Source organism: Oryzias latipes, chromosome 3, assembly GCF_002234675.1.
Source record: "Oryzias latipes chromosome 3, ASM223467v1".
Taxonomy (NCBI): Eukaryota; Metazoa; Chordata; class Actinopteri; order Beloniformes; family Adrianichthyidae; genus Oryzias; species Oryzias latipes.
In genome coordinates, this window is record NC_019861.2 from 27,364,018 (window position 1) to 27,379,840 (window position 15,823).

General features: G+C 39.8%; 1 protein-coding gene across 5 annotated transcripts in view; it reads left to right on the forward strand.

Annotated features, from left to right (window-relative positions):
- The first annotated feature begins 2,861 nt into the window (after positions 1-2,861).
- unc13c (unc-13 homolog C) overlaps positions 2,862-15,823 on the forward strand; it is a 130,839-nt gene continuing 117,877 nt past the window's right edge. For 3 of the 5 annotated variants that reach the window (XM_011493025.3, XM_020700036.2, XM_020700039.2), the window contains exons 1-2: positions 2,862-3,255; positions 8,219-12,454. In XM_011493025.3, coding sequence (XP_011491327.2) covers positions 8,416-12,454 — 4,039 coding nt within the window. In that variant the 5' untranslated portion in view covers positions 2,862-3,255; positions 8,219-8,415. The remainder of the gene's footprint in view (positions 3,256-8,218; positions 12,455-15,823) is intronic. The other 2 variants (XM_011493029.3, XM_020700044.2) reach the window with 1 other exon arrangement.

Here is a 15,823-nt window from a genome sequence, read left to right on the forward strand (position 1 = left end):
CTACAGGACATCACTGATTGGATGATGAGGTTTGTCCATCATTTAAACTTAATGACTTAAATCATTTAAGTTATTTGATATGAAGCTATGCTAAATATTCTCCATACTAATCAAAAAACCCATTTGAAAAAACGCAAACAACAAAAATCAAACTTCATCATCCATGTCCCATAGTACCTACCCTTTTCAAGTTTCTTTTTTTTGTGTTTCATGTTTTCCAACATTTCGTTTGAATATCTGGAAATGACTTGTTTTCCGAAATGTTTCTTTTTTATTTTGTTTAATTTTTTTGGAGTTGTGTTTTTATTTCTAAAAAGGACATGTTATTTGTATCATTTGTTTTGCTTTTTTAAATTGTCGTTGTGATCTTTAATATGTATTTTTAAGACAATATGTATTTTTAAGACATTTGTTGGTGTGACTTGCACTTTAGGCCCACCAGACTTTAGAACGGTTAAAATATTTCAGGATTACTAAGTGAACCCAACTTGGTTTGAAGTGTATGAGGCCTCATCAAATTCTGTCGTGTGTTTGACAGAAAACAGTGTATTCAGTAAGACATCAGAGTAAGACAAATTCCATACTCCCTTAAATTAAATACTAAATTTGGAAAGGTGACCAACATGGGTCACATTCTGTAGAAGAGTTTGGAGTGACAGAAAACTGTGGTGTTTGGTCTGGTCCCATTACTTTAAAGTCAAGTCATGATCTATAAGCTATATGAGGATTAGTATGAGGTTAAGAATGCTTGATGCTTACCCCATACAGTGGGTCGATAAAGTCCTGGATCAGTTCACAGAGGTTGCAATTTAGAGCAGTCAGTTCATCCCACCTGCATGTTCCTTTTTTTTGTCTTTTTCAGCAGAGAGACAAAAAGTACATAGGCGATTCTTCATTTTTCCATTTTTTACAGCCTGTGCTCAGAGGCAAAACAATGTGTGTGTAACGGGTATTAATGACCAGTGACAGAAAGATGAATATGTGTGTTGCACAAGCTTGGGTAGGTAAGGGCCTGTGAGAGCAGAGAGTGGCGAATGAGATAGAGAGGACCTTTGGAGGCTTGGCTGTAGATATCCCCTGGCAATGAAAAGGCACAGGCAGGAGTAAGGGTCTGCTGCCAGAGGTGTCAGAAATTGTGAGAGTGAAACTGCATACAAAACCTGGGAAGGAAGGAAAATGAAAAATAGAAACACAAGAATGTGACATTGGAAAAATGAGGAAAACAAAGAGTTTCCCTTATTTGGCTTTCATTTTGAGAACAGCTGCATGGTAATACATCACCACTACCAACAAGTAATTTGCTGATTCACTCCACCTCTATTAACATTCGAAATAAAGTGAATCATATCAAACGCTAAAATAAATCAGAATTCACTGTGCTATCTTTGTCTGAGCGCAGGCGTGCAGCATTAATTGGCGGGGATCATTTGGGTCAGACTGGCACAAGCCCCAGAGCTGCAGTTTCCAACTTGACCAGTGGGAGGCGATTGGAGCCATGCTCCACTTTAGATTCTACAACCACCACACCTTCTGGAATACGCCTGCGCACACAGCCACACATACATCTCCATACATTCATTCTCCCCACTATGTGACAGAGCAAGGGAAGGGAGAGGGAATCAGCTTGAAGGCCAGACAATTAGAGGCTGTTGGAAGACAGCCTTACACACATAACAGCTGAGAAAGGATAAAACTGACGGACGGAAGGCAGGCTCATGGAGCACAGCAGCAAGCGAGAGACGGCTTGTATTTGAATACTTAATCACCATAAAGGCAGGGGGAGCTGGTGAAAAGATGTGTTCTGTCATGTGACCCACCGTTTCCCTGTCAAATGCCTCTGTCAAGGCTGAATTAAAAGCCTAATTAGCAAACTGTTGTACATGGATACATTGGCAAACCTAGCATAGATGTAAATGACACTGACTGTGCTAACCCAACATCTTTGTTGAGAGCCCATTTGGGTCAAGTTTTTTTTCTTTTTGTTTAACCACTTGCTTTCAGCTGAGATGTTATTTGAATACATGAGTGGACCCCATCTATTCCAGCCTCCAAATGTGCAGCATCTGATTGGGTATTAGCTGGGAGACAAACATAACTAGAAGTTTCTTTGTGACTGACACCAGTGGGGATCTCAGCTGGATTTCTGTGTAAATGTGTGTTTGACAGAACAAAAAATAAAGTTCACTTTTGGTACCCTACATGCATGCTCATAACTAGAAGCATAGGAATTCTTCTTAACCAGGATTCGATACATATAATTTGTGGTTAGTGATACGATTCATGGTTGATATTGGTTAATTTTGTTTCACTAACCTATAACCGATCCAGAACGTCTTTAGCCAAAATTTCCACTGTGACTCAGAGATTAATACATGGGTACTGAACAGTGCAGGGGAAGTTTTTGCAAGATATTCAAGTGTAAATTAAATAGGTGTACACAAGAACACACAAGTAAACAAAACTTAATGTAAAATCTGTTCAGATTTTAGGTGAATAATTAAAAGCAGCCTGCTGGTTCTCTATGAATGTGATGGGCAAAACGCCTGGTCAATTAACATATTACATCACTGTTATGTTTTCATAGGAGTACATGGTTTCAACATTGGCATGCAATCCTGACGTACAGTCAGAGACTCCTTTTAAGCAAAACTCTTGTTCTGTGTGCATGTGGGGGTTTGTGTTTCATTAACACACACATATATATACGCAAACTCACACACACATTTGTGGGGTGGGAGGTGTGTTCATGGGAGGGACGGATCCTCCAGCCGGGAAGCAGAGGCTCAGTCTGGGCAGCCAGGAGGAGGAGGAGCAGAGCTTTCTGCCACCCCATCATCCGCGTCACCACGAGCAGCTTCTTTTGCCTTCAGGACACCCCGTGCCCGTCTGCAGAAAAAGAGGCTCCGCAAGCCACATAAAAAAGGCAGCTTTGAGAGGAAGCTCCTCGCTTCGTCCTCAGGAGAGAGGTCCGACCGGAGCGGCGGCATGGAGCAGAGGTGTGCGCGCGTCTCCACGCGGAGGCAGGGCTTTGGGATAGGATGTTGGACGGGCGCGGAGAGATGCTGTGAGCTCTGGTATTAGCAGCCAGCTGTGCACCGAGCCACTCTCTCTCCATCCCTCCCTCCCTCCCTCTCTCCTTAGCCAGCGTCGCTGCTCCTCTTGCGCCGATCATTCGTTGAAACCCGGGGATCGGCTCCACACGGCTCGCTTCTCTCACTACGGTTTGCGTCCTGCACGGGGATTTGGCAACACTAGGTATGTGCAGCAGCGCAGCCCGTTAGGGCGCTGGATGCGTGTTTTGCATGACGTGGGGAGCTTGAATATTTGACTCTTCTTGTTGCTTCCAACCCTTCCCCTGTGGCCCTGTCAGTGGATTAATGAGGCGCTATTTGAGAAGGATGCTCAGATGGATAGATGGTAGCATCTCTCTGGTTCTAATCTAAACAGTTTGAACAATATTGTTCCAAATTTTATTAAACACCACATCTCATTCCTCTTTTTTCCACCCCCCCCATGTTGCTCTGCATAACGTAACATAAATGCATGTGAGCATTGCTGCTGTTTCTCACTGAATGCCATGATGCCGGCCAGACAGGCCATATAAAACGGTGAGATTTGGATTTATGAAAGGAGGGAGTCTGTTTTGATGTAGGTTGGATTCCTTAAGGGCTGCAGGAGGAGTATTGTTCGGTGTGGAGATGGACTACTCCGGGTATAAATGTCAGAATGCAGCCTTACTGAGGATGGGTGTGAAGGCAATATGATCTGAGGATGCACACACCCTCTAATGCTCAGCTCCCACTAGTGTAGGATAATTGGCTCCTGTCTCAGAGCAGCACACGCATGCTCGAACGCAGTCATGCACAGAGACATGCATGGCACATGTGCTGTCTTGCACCACAGTGCATAGATGCACATGCATGCACACGCCTACGTGTGCACTAATGCACACTTGGCCATAATCCATAATCATGTGCACATGACGTAACAGACTATCATGTCTCATCTATATGCATCTAATCCTAACAGTTTGTACAAAAAATGTTCTAGTGTTACCCAGAAGAATATATATTTATATACATTAAACTTTCTCACAATGAAATAACCTCCAATTTTGCTACTTTTTCTGTTCTTCTTTTTCTTCCAGCAGAGAGTACCAGATGTACTATTGTGAGAAATAGGTTAGCATGCCTCCAAGTGACACTCATTTTCATTAAAGGGGAGTGCCGTAGTTGTACACGCTGTGAGATGTAGAATTCCTTTTGCAGTAGACTACTTAACTAATTAGATGCATTGGGTAAAATGGGTAAAATAGGTCCCTAGATAGTAATGGAGCACCCACAGAAGCATCTCCTTTATGCATGGTGTAGAAGGGTTGTACTCTTTTTATAAGTCTTTTAAGTCTGACTCACAAATGGGAGGGGCAGAATCACGGGACAAGAGGATTCCCCTGATTTTCCTATTTTCTGACTAATTTTTGTGACAGAGCACAAAAACCTCATAAAGAGCACACCTGATTTTTGGATGAATAGTAACAATTAAAAGGTAAGCCATGCGGTTCAATGGGCTCGACTCTGACATGTAAAAAAAAGCGGAGCCGATTTTCACACTAGGCTACACACTAGGTTAACATTAGGCTAGAAAAAATAATTTAGATCATAACAGTGCACATGATGTCAGCAAATTCAAAGTGAAAGGCTACGTTCACACTGCAGGCTGAAACGACCCAATTCCGATTTTTTTGCCCATATGTGACCTGTATCTGATCTTTTCATGACAGTCTGAACGACACAGATCCGATCTTTTCAAATGCGACCCAGGGCACTTGGGTATGTGGCCCTGAATCCGATACGTATCCGATCTTTTGAAATGCGACCGGCGTCTGACCGGCCAGGCCACATGTATCCGACCCTTACGTCATTGATACGCTACAAAAGTCATCATTCTGCGTTGAAATAAGAGGGAACTAGAACATCAACATTAACCATGGCGGACGATGCTGCTGAGACCAGTCAGTGGAAGGGAAGCGATGTCCCCGATTGGATTAATATTTGGGGTGAAAGCTCTATTCAGGCCAAATTCGAGGGCTCTTCTCGCAACCGGGCGGTTTTTAAAAAACCTTTTCATCGAAATGGCTAAGCGTGGTGTTGAACCTTCCCCGCAATTACTTTTTTTTTCTCCCTTTCCGACCGTGGTCAGAAGCGCGGGGGACCCAAGGTGGATCCTCCTCCGGGGTTCACTTCCGTGTTCGGATCCTTAGATTCTCCGGGATTCTCCAGAAAATAAAGAGTCGATAGCATTTATTCTGGGTGGAGCCTTCTTTCATTACCGTTCTCCTTCCTCCCCAACACACAACATGAATGCGCACCAACACTGCACCCCTCATTCTCTACCTCGCTGCACGCACTCTCTCCTGTCTCTTACACACACACACACAAACACACGCGCACGGCCCCAACACATACGCATCCCCATTCCACAACAGTTGGTACAGACGATCCTGGCTCCAATGCCTTCTTAAAATGAGAAGATTGTAATTGTGCTGGCTCCTTTGTGAAAATAAATGTAATAATGCAATAAGAGCTCTGCTGTTGACACTGTTGTTGACATCCATTGTTAACGTTAGCTACTTCCGCAAACGAGTGACGTCGTTCCCCGTTGAATACTCTTCTGCGCATGTGGGTCACTTCTGGGTCATTCCACAGTCACACAGGAGATCACAAAAATGTGCATTTAATTGAAAATGTGAACGACCTTGCAAAAAAAAAAAAAAAATCAGAATTGAGCATTAAGCCCTGCAGTGTGAACGTAGCCAAAGAGAGGACTGTCTTTTCAATGTAGTATGAATAGCTCAAACATTATTTCTCGACACAATAAAGAAGAAACTTGTTATCATATATATAGTTTGGAGCAGTTGGAGCTTGTTCCCTGCTTCTGATTGCTCTGACAGATGGAAAAACAGAAGCATACATTAAATGTTTTCAGTCCTTCAAGAGATGTGGGATGCTAGGTTATATTTATCATAAACAATTTTGAACATATCACAATTGAAAACATTTAAGAGAAATCTTTATTTGTTTTAGGAATAGAATATGAAGACTTGTAAGTTCAGTTTTTTTTTCTATGGATAAAAAAATACTCAAACTGCATTTGCCTTTATTACAAACAGTACAAAAAACACTTATTTTAATCTTGTTTACTTGCCATAATAGGTTAAATGACATCATTGCAAGTTTTCTGCAGTCTTCACATAAGTCATAATGCAGATTTCATTGTCATATAAAAAAAGATAACGAGTGAGACAAGGTGATCTAGTTTTTTGTCATCCTTTTCTTCTAATTCTTGCATCATTACACTCTAATCGGATGATACAGGCAATATCTCACGGGCATTAGTAAGTCATTTGTGAATAAATTCTGGCTCCAGAAAAAAAAGGGAACACTTCATTTGTCAAACCTTAACTTGCAGATGCCAGGAAGTTGGCCCTTGTAAGAGAAAGACAGCTCTTAGTTGGTGATCGACACTCATTAAACACTGGGACTCCTTCAATGGGATTTATTTAGACAGAGCACTGCCACTATGCAGCCCAGTGCGTTATGCAATTGCTGTTTCAGTGTCTGCTCCTGCAAACAATTTCAAATCCAAGATCTCATGATGAACCGTAATAGTGGTCAGCTCAGTATTGCACATTACAAAAAACGCATCACAAATATATTGCAGTGGCAGGCTGTTAGTAACTTAAATGTTTGGCAAAAACATGCTAGCGTAGTGCATTGTTTTGAATTATTCACAATTTCTTTTGAGACCCTAAAATTTTTAGTAACGGTTTACTACTAAAAATTCTGTGAACCCGTTAAAGCTATTTTGATATGTAATGTAATATGAATATGGAATGTGTACATTCTGAAAATAAATAACCAAAGTCTCTTTTCAGGCACCATTGCTTGATTGAATAAAATCACACTCAAATGTTTATAAAGCAAAGATTTTGCTCCTTTTGCTGATAGATTTAAAACATTTCAATACTTTTTTTTTCGTATTTTTTCGTACCATTTTCGTATCCTGATGAACACAATAAAACTGGTAGAGAATACCTGGCCATTATATTAAGCTGTTTTCTTATGTTTTTGGCAAAAATTTGGACCATGAGTTTAACAAATCATCAATATGTGGGGTTCATTGCATATCATGGTGGTAGCTCGAAAATTATTAGGTTTCTGGTAGCTAATGCCTGGCCCCTAATCTAAGGCCAGCCCTAAATGCTAACTGTAGTGTTTTGTTTCACAGCTCAACAGATATAAGCATTAATCAGTGGTCATGAGTCTCTAGAAATATCAGGGTTTAAACCCCAGAACTAATGTGGAGCAGCTGTCATGTCCTTTGTACAGCAGAACATCACTCATTTAACTCACTTCACCATAAAGAAAACTGTCTTTTTCCATTTCAACAATTTTCTCGATATCCAATTTTATAGTTAACTCAAGTGCAAAATCATAGAAAGTAGACTAATTGAGGATACAAGTGTTCAAAAATGGAAGTAATTTCCTTCAGCATTTCAATCAGAGAATACTTCCACACAATTCAGTCAATACAAATCTAAAGAAATAAAATTGTAAAGAATATATTATCTTTATAACAGATGTTTTTAATCATAGAAAGTTTTTCTTAAGTATGAAATGTCACCTTTAGCCTTTTAAAGCAAAAATAGTGCTTCAAAGTGTTGCTATGGCACAGTGTGGTGTTCTGTGGTCTCTATAGATACACAGAAGGCAGTATTGTAACACTTAAGCAATTAGAATAATTGGCAAACTTGTGCTTCAGAAGCTGTTAACATCAATGCACACTCTGGGTCTATTGACTTTGACTGACAAATGCAAATATACTCAATTGTACCAACTTCATAGTCTTTCTTTGTTTTCTCTTTCTTTCCTAAAGCAACCCAACAACTGTGACTATAAAATTTGCTTAGAAAATGTTTTGAAAATAATAAACTTACTTCTAGAAATAAAAGCAAAGAACATTAAGGATTTCTGTCGATCCAAGTTTATCTGGTTAAAGTGTACTATGTTTAAAAAATCTTGAAGAAGACGAACTACAAGACCTTTAATGTTACCCTTTAAGTTTAAATGCATTGACATACTGACAAATATGTAGAAATACAAATGCCAAATAATTTCTTTGGACAAACTGCTAAAAACTGCTTTGTTTTCTTTTACAGAGCAATGTTTCTATTCTGGAAGAAAACCACTGGATTAAGAACATTTCAAGAGTCTCTTCAAGGTCTATGGTTTTAATGACAGTGCATTGGGGATCGCCATCAGGCATAGCTTCATTGTGCTACGCTCATCAACGCTGCATTACCAGCCAGCTTTCTCTCTTGCCCAATGAGAAAAACGGTCCACTGGATTCCCATCCATGGTTACTGCCCTAATCAAGACTGTATTATCCTATATTAAAAAGATTTGCAAAGGAATGTTTACAAAGAAATTGGGAAATCCAATAAAGAAGAAAGAAAGAAGTGAAAACAAAGAGCCCAAACTGTCCACTGATTTGCAAGCACAAAATCTGACTTTGTCTACCACTCTGAAGACAACAGTTAAAAAGATCTCCAAATGCTCTTCGGCACGTAACATATCACTTGAAGAAGACGACGGAAAGAACGACTGTTCTTCCTTATCGCCCACTTTCAGTTATCGTGTAGCGATCGCAAATGGACTTCCAAGAAACTCTCCATTTTTGAATAATGACAGTATATTTCCCGAGGTCCTTTCCATCGACAGTAGCTACTCTGACTTCCTGAGTGAGACAAAACCTATCAGGAGACTGGATGAACATAAATCGCACACTATGCCAGTAAGACGAAACAGGAAGAGCCTCATCAGCCTGGCTCCATCTGAAGGCAGTTCTGAGGGGGAACGAGGGGAGCGTTCAAGTTTACACACACTTAGGTTAGGTGCTTTACGCAAGTTAAGGAAATGGAAAAAGAGCCAAGAATGTGTCTCCTCAGACTCAGAGGTGAGCAATTGGAGGAAAACCCTTGGAATCCGCAGCAAATCTTTGGACCGTGCTGGACGGCAGCAAAAGAGTTCAACTCTAGAGCCTGGGTCTTCTTCAACAGGTTGCATCAGTCAGACACAAGATGTAATGGAAATGATTTTTAAGGAACTTCAAGGGATCAGCCAAATAGAGACAGAATTATCTGAGCTTCGTGGTCATGTCAATGCCCTAAAGAGTTCCATTGATGAGATATCCAGTAGTGTAGAAGTAGTACAAAGTGAGATCGAACAGCTTCGCTCAGGGTTTGTCCAGTCCAGGAGGGAAACACGTGATATTCATGACTATATCAAACAAATAAGCTATCAGGCTAATAACTCAACCTTACGGTTCCTTAATGTACCTGAAGAAAGGTCAGAAAAAACAGAGGGTTTAGTATATAAAATTCTGAAAGACAAGATGGGTTTCATAGATGCCCACAAAACAATAAAAATTGAGCTTGCTCACAGGTTAGGGCAGCAAAGAGAATGTTCCAATGCAAAACCACGCCCAATTATTGTCATTTTTGCTACAACCCAAGACAGAGATGTAGTGCTGAAGAAATGCTACAAACTCAAAGGAACAGGGATTACAGTTTCAACTGACAGCCTAAGTCATGATGGAAAAGAGAGAAAAGACAAAACAATGTCAGTCTCACAAACCTATGAAAGCATGGATATAAAGGTCTCAGGGAAGGATAAAGTAGTGGAAAGCGATGACTGGGACTCAATGGACAGTGATAAAGAACTTGATGAATTAAGTAGAAACAAATATGCAATGGTCATTTCAAAGCCTGTTCACAAAGGTAAATCAGAGAAGAGGAGACATCATGACCACCATGGCAGGTCAGGAGATGAAGCAGCCTTCTCGGGCACAGTTCACTATGCTGATGACTCTTACTTCGACCCAGAGAAGCATGCAAAAGCTTACTACTCTGATTTGACACCAGGTTGGCTTTCTCAGAGTGACTATTCAACCCCAAAACTTAGCCGTTCAGAGTCTGATTGTTCAAAACTTTGCCAGTCATACTCAGAAGACTTTTCTGAAAGTCAATATTTTACACGGGCAAATGGCTCTTCTTTATTATCCTCATCAGATCAGGAATTGTGGCAGAGAAAACAAGAGGACATGGCTTCTTCTTGGTATGCTAGCTCTAGTCATCCTGATAATCAAACTTATGAACATAATGAGGCAGAGACAACAGAAACTATTGACAGTGGAGTTAGCAATGGACTTGTCTGCATGTCTGGAGATAGAAGCCACTATAGTGGCTCCCAGGTGTCTTTACAAGGTGATCTATCACCATGGAAAGACTGGCATCATCTGGAGCAGGGAGCAGATTCTGGCTTAGAGGCTTCCATAGAGGTTAGCAGTCCTTTCGACCCATCAACCATTCCTGGTTTTCCCGAAAACATCACCAAATGTCAAGAGGTTGATTTGCAGTTTGAGGGCGATGAAGAATTCATGATGCTGGACAGAGAATCTTCTCTACCACCCATAACCACCCACATTATTCCTCCTATCACAGAGAGGGAATCAGTCAAAACGTCTATGCGGCAGTCTAAAGAAGGTTGTAAGGTAATTGCAAAGGAAAACACAAAGATATCCACAAAAGTGACACAGAAACAAAGTAAACTTGCTTCCAAAGATGAAGCTACAGATTTATTACCAAAGGAAAGTCCAAAGGTTGCTGCTAAAATTTCATCTAAAGTGGTAGCCAAACCAGCTCCTAAAGAGTCACCTAAAGAGATGCCAATTTCAGCTGTGAAGGAAAGCCCTCGAGCAGTTCTAAAAGAAACTTCCAAAATCCTACCCAAGGAAACCACAAAGACCAGTGTTAAAGAAGTGTCTAAAATAGCACCAAAAGTGAGTTCAAGCGAGGCAGTAAAGGTCACTTCTAAAGCTGTCCCGAAAGATAGTCCTATAATGACACCAAGACAAAGTCCTAAACAGTCACCAAAGGAGAGCCCTAAAATAACACCAGTTGACACTCCTATTTTGACCCCTGACTCAACTCCCAAAGAATCACCTAAAGAATCTCCTAAATCTGTAGTTAAAGAGCCACTACATGTTACACCTAAAGAAAGTGAAAAAATTCCCGCTAAAGAAGTTACCAAAGAAGCTTCAAAACAAGTCCCAAAAGAAGTTGCAAAACAAGTCAACAAAGAACCTACAAAAGAGTCATCTAAAGTTGTAACTGCAGAGATGGCTAAAAAACCCACAAAAGAAGTTTCAAAGATTCCACCCAAAGAAAGCCCAACAGTGACCCCTAAAGAGACACCTAAAGCAACTCCAACAGGACCTACTCCAGTAACACCAAATGTAGCCTCTAAAGATATTTCAAAGGATGTCACCAAAATAGGTCCCAGTGAAAAATTCCCTGAATTGGATGTCAATCATAGCTTTCACCAGGCCCCTAGCAAGTCCTCTAGCATGTACCGCAGTCAGAGTGAGATACGAACAGAAAAGGTGGAGGAAGTTCCTAAATCTTGGAGTAGTAGACTTAGTATTGACCTGACTGAAAAGTCATTTGGTTTTGGTTTTGGGTCCACTCTACAGAGAGCCAAGTCAGCTCTGGAGGTAGTTTGGAAGTCTGGCTCACAGACTCCTCCTGTTCCTGCTGAGGAACCAGCAAACTCTTCATCCACATTTATGGGGCGCTTTCGTACTTTATCCACTTCTACTGCAAACAACTCCGGTAATAAAGCAGAGGCAGACATTCCCATTGATTCAGTACCCCATCAGAAGGAGGAAGATAAAATTGTTGATGAAGCTGAACAACCAGTTGACAATGAGACTCACTATGTTGAAGTTATGGAGCAGGTATTAGCTAACCTGGAGAACAGGACTAATGCTAGTGAGACTGAAGAGGAAGACATGCTTGCACAAGAGTGTGAGATTTCTCAGGACTATGTATCTGATGACACTGAGACATTTCAAGACGATGATGATTCTCAGGATAAAGAGACTTGTCAAGATGTCGAAGCCCCAGCTGAATACAAAGAAATCAAAGAGGCAAATGTTCTGGAGTATGATTGCAGTTTGGATGAGCAGTATGATGAAGAGCACAGTGGGGACTATGAAACCCAGCTCACTGAAGACACTGCAGAATATGATGCAATGGTTGAATATGTAGATGTTGAAGAACAGGATGAGACTGAGGACAATGATGTGACAGAGGAGATGGAAGAGGGTGATGAGCTCCAGGAGGAGTTAGAGGAGTTAGAAGAAATATCAGAAGAGACTATTGAGGTGACCGAAAAAGTGGAAGAAAAGAAAGAGGATGAAAATAAAAATGTACCAGAGGAAAAGCCAGTTGAAGCACCACCCAAGAAGCGCATCAGACCCACATTCAAGGAAGCTGCGCTGAGGGCCTACAGAAAACAGATGGCTGAACTGGAGCAACAGATTCTGGCAGGAGGTATGGCTTCCTTTTTTAGTGTTGGCTTGCTCAGTGACACTTTAATTTTTTGCAAAAAACCTTTAGTCTTTTAGGTCATTTAGGTCCTAACTATCCTAACTAAATTCAGAGAGGAGTAGATTTCCAGGTCCGGTGTTGCCCTGATATGCAACACATTACTACGGAATCGTGTTAGATAATCAGAATCAGAATTCATTTATTGTCGTTTGCACAGCTTTTACACTGACATACCATATTATTTCCAGTACAAACCCGGACAAACAGTTCAGGGTTGACTGAGGCTGCAGCAATAAGTGCACTGCCTTAACGGTGATAACGGCGATAAGGTGCTTTTTTCCACTTCAGAATCTCTGGAATTACGTCAATTGTGTACACCGTTGAATAGTTAAGGAAGTCAAAAGAATGTATACACTGGAACTGAAGCTTTGGTGTAAAAAAAGGTTAAAAAGGCCTCTTGCCAATGGCAAATAAAAATCAGTTTGGAAGAGCTTTTAAAGCTCATCATTTTTTTAATGTAAAAGGTAACGGTCTTCCTAACCCTACAATGAATTCTCCCCAAAGGAAACATGACAGTAATCTGTCATTGTAGTTCCAGACAATTAAAATAGGTAAAGGAAAATTATTACGATTACAGATAACAACCCAGTTGCTTTCCTCGGTAATGGTTTGGCCTTTCTCGTTTCATACAGAAAAAAATTGAGGATTTATAATTAAAATAATCTTTTGTAAATAGTAATTGACCTGAAGTTGCAGATTAGTAATAATCCACACTAATGCACACACAGACCTTATGTTAGGTTAAATCTGTTTTTTTTTATTTTAGTCTTTTTATTTACTGTCAAATCTTGTATTATTTTTGTTCCTTACATGATTTTTGCCTTTTGAATTGTTTTGTTTGTTATTTCATATCAGTGAAATACAGACTGAATAGAGTCTAAACACATCATAGTTCTCTCAGATATGATGATGAGCTGTTGCTGGATGCAATACAAGAAAGAATGAAAGAAAGAGCGGGGAAATCTCATAACACTTTATGTATAATGTTTCACTTTCTACAGAGGAAATCCATGTGCAATGTGTATTTCTTATAGTTTTCATTCAATTTTTATCTTTCTACTAAGGCAGTAAAAACCATAAATGTATGCTTGTGCCATTTCCTTTTTCTTGGATGTATAGCTTTTTTTCCTGCATCTGTTGGTGATGTGTGCTCCTCTTAACAGCTGTGCTCTTATAGCTTGGTGGTAAGTCTGTTTGGGAGTTTCGGAGGGAGTTTGCGCCGTACTGCCACTTTTGCCATGCCAGTCTTCAACTGGCTACAGCAGCGTCATTATTCAGATGCTAATTCATACTCCCAAGGGCATTCTGTAACCAGGTCAGCCTTGCTTGGAATATTTATAGGGGTCTGCGGCTCATGAAGTTTGCTGTTTGCTCCTGAGGGAGCAAAGGAGGTAGACCCTCTTTATACTTATTGCACTTCTTTTTAAGGATACTCAAAATGCAGATGCAGAGAATTGAGTGTTGTATTTTTATTAAGTGACTCCATCTACTTCTGGCTGAGTCACTGTTAGAAAGATCAGAGAAAGTTTCTTCCCCCACAGCTAAACTTCAAGGAATTGTTAGATCACAATACACTAAAATTACACTGTACCCCTTTGACTTATCTGCATTTCCGTTATCCTCAACCTTTCATTGGCTAAATAAGTTGATGTTAATATTTATGAGAATGGATTTTTGACGGGGATCATAATCTGTGGAACCCTAGTGGGGTTATGATTACTAGCTGACAATGAATTATATATATATTTTTAAGTCATCCAATGGACATAATAGGGTACACAAAAACAGATGTCAGTTTTGCTGGTTTTTGGATTGTATCTCAAATTATACTATTACACGGAGAAAAAATTAGTGCAGACAAAACCGATTCAACATGGTAAGTACATGTGGAAGAAAACAATTCTTAAATCTTACTAGACCTGTTTTAAAAGCAAATCTCTTTCCCTCCTGCAAATAAAGGCTATACTGCAAGACTGCTGACTCGCTACTTACCAGAGTTAATTCTGGTTAAACTATGTTTAACTAAGTGAAGTGTGCTAAAAGTTTTTAAAAGGCAGTATATCAATAAGTGGTCAAACAAAACTGAAGGGTAGATGTGTAAACAAGGCTAGAAAATGTTACAAAGCAGCATCAAGTCCTACTTCGTTGAAAACTGTGTTTCCTGTGTTATATATATATATATATATATATATAATCAAATTAAAATGGTGTTCCTGCGTATTGCTTTATTCAAATCGCTGTAATTAAGGACCAACTCAAAGAGGACTCATCCAGAATATCATAAAAGAAGAAAAAACGTGACTTTAATAGTCTCCATGAAAGACATTCAAGGCAAATAAATAGAAGTGTTGTGGTGAAATGACCTGCAAGAGCATTTCTTAAAAGATAAAAATAAATTCCACACATTAGTTTGTGTTATACTTGAGAATATATTTTATATATGAAAGTACTGTAATGCTATAGAAATTAAACATATCCGTTTCTGAGAAGCTAATAATCAATTAAAGCTTTTTTGTAAAAAAAATAAATAAATAAAAAAATTTCATGCCACATAGCTTAAAGCACTTTACAGTTAAAAATAAGAAAACAAACAAAATGAAAAATGAAAACTATAACCATCCTGCCTTTTGCCCTCCACTTTCCTTCTATTGATACACACACCCCATGAGCCTAAACAGTGACTACAAGCATAAAAACATGGCTGTATCTATACAAGAAACCTGAGGCTTGGCTATGTGGTGAAGAAACCGTACATTAGATATAACATGCATCTTATTTATTCATTAAACTTTACTTCAAATATTTTTTTACAGTTGCAGATGTGTGGAAGTGTGCTACACCTGCCTCAGCTTTCAGGAGAAGAGTTCAGGGATGTTATGTTAACACATGACTGGTTTTAAACTTTCTTCAAACACTCAAATCTTTCAGCCCCCTTTCACATGCTTTCATACTCCACATCCGTCCCATCACTCAGTTCATGTAGCGTAAATTCAATTCAATTCAATTTTATTCAATTTTATTTGTATAGCCCAAAATCACAACAACAGTCGTCTCGATGGGCTTCGAAGTAAAACATGAACTCAAAAGGATCATGAATACAAAGAGTTCAAATGAACTAACAAACTGACTAAGCTATACTGGCATCCCTGCCCTTAGACCCCCCTTCGCGCAAACAGATGAAACTGGCACCACCAGTGTGACCGAGTTCAGCTTTGGTTTTTGGACCGCTAAACTTCGAAAAAAGTTTTATCAGAGAAACAAATTGAATGACTTCAAACAAACATCCACACAACTAAGTGAGGCTTTTCTCCC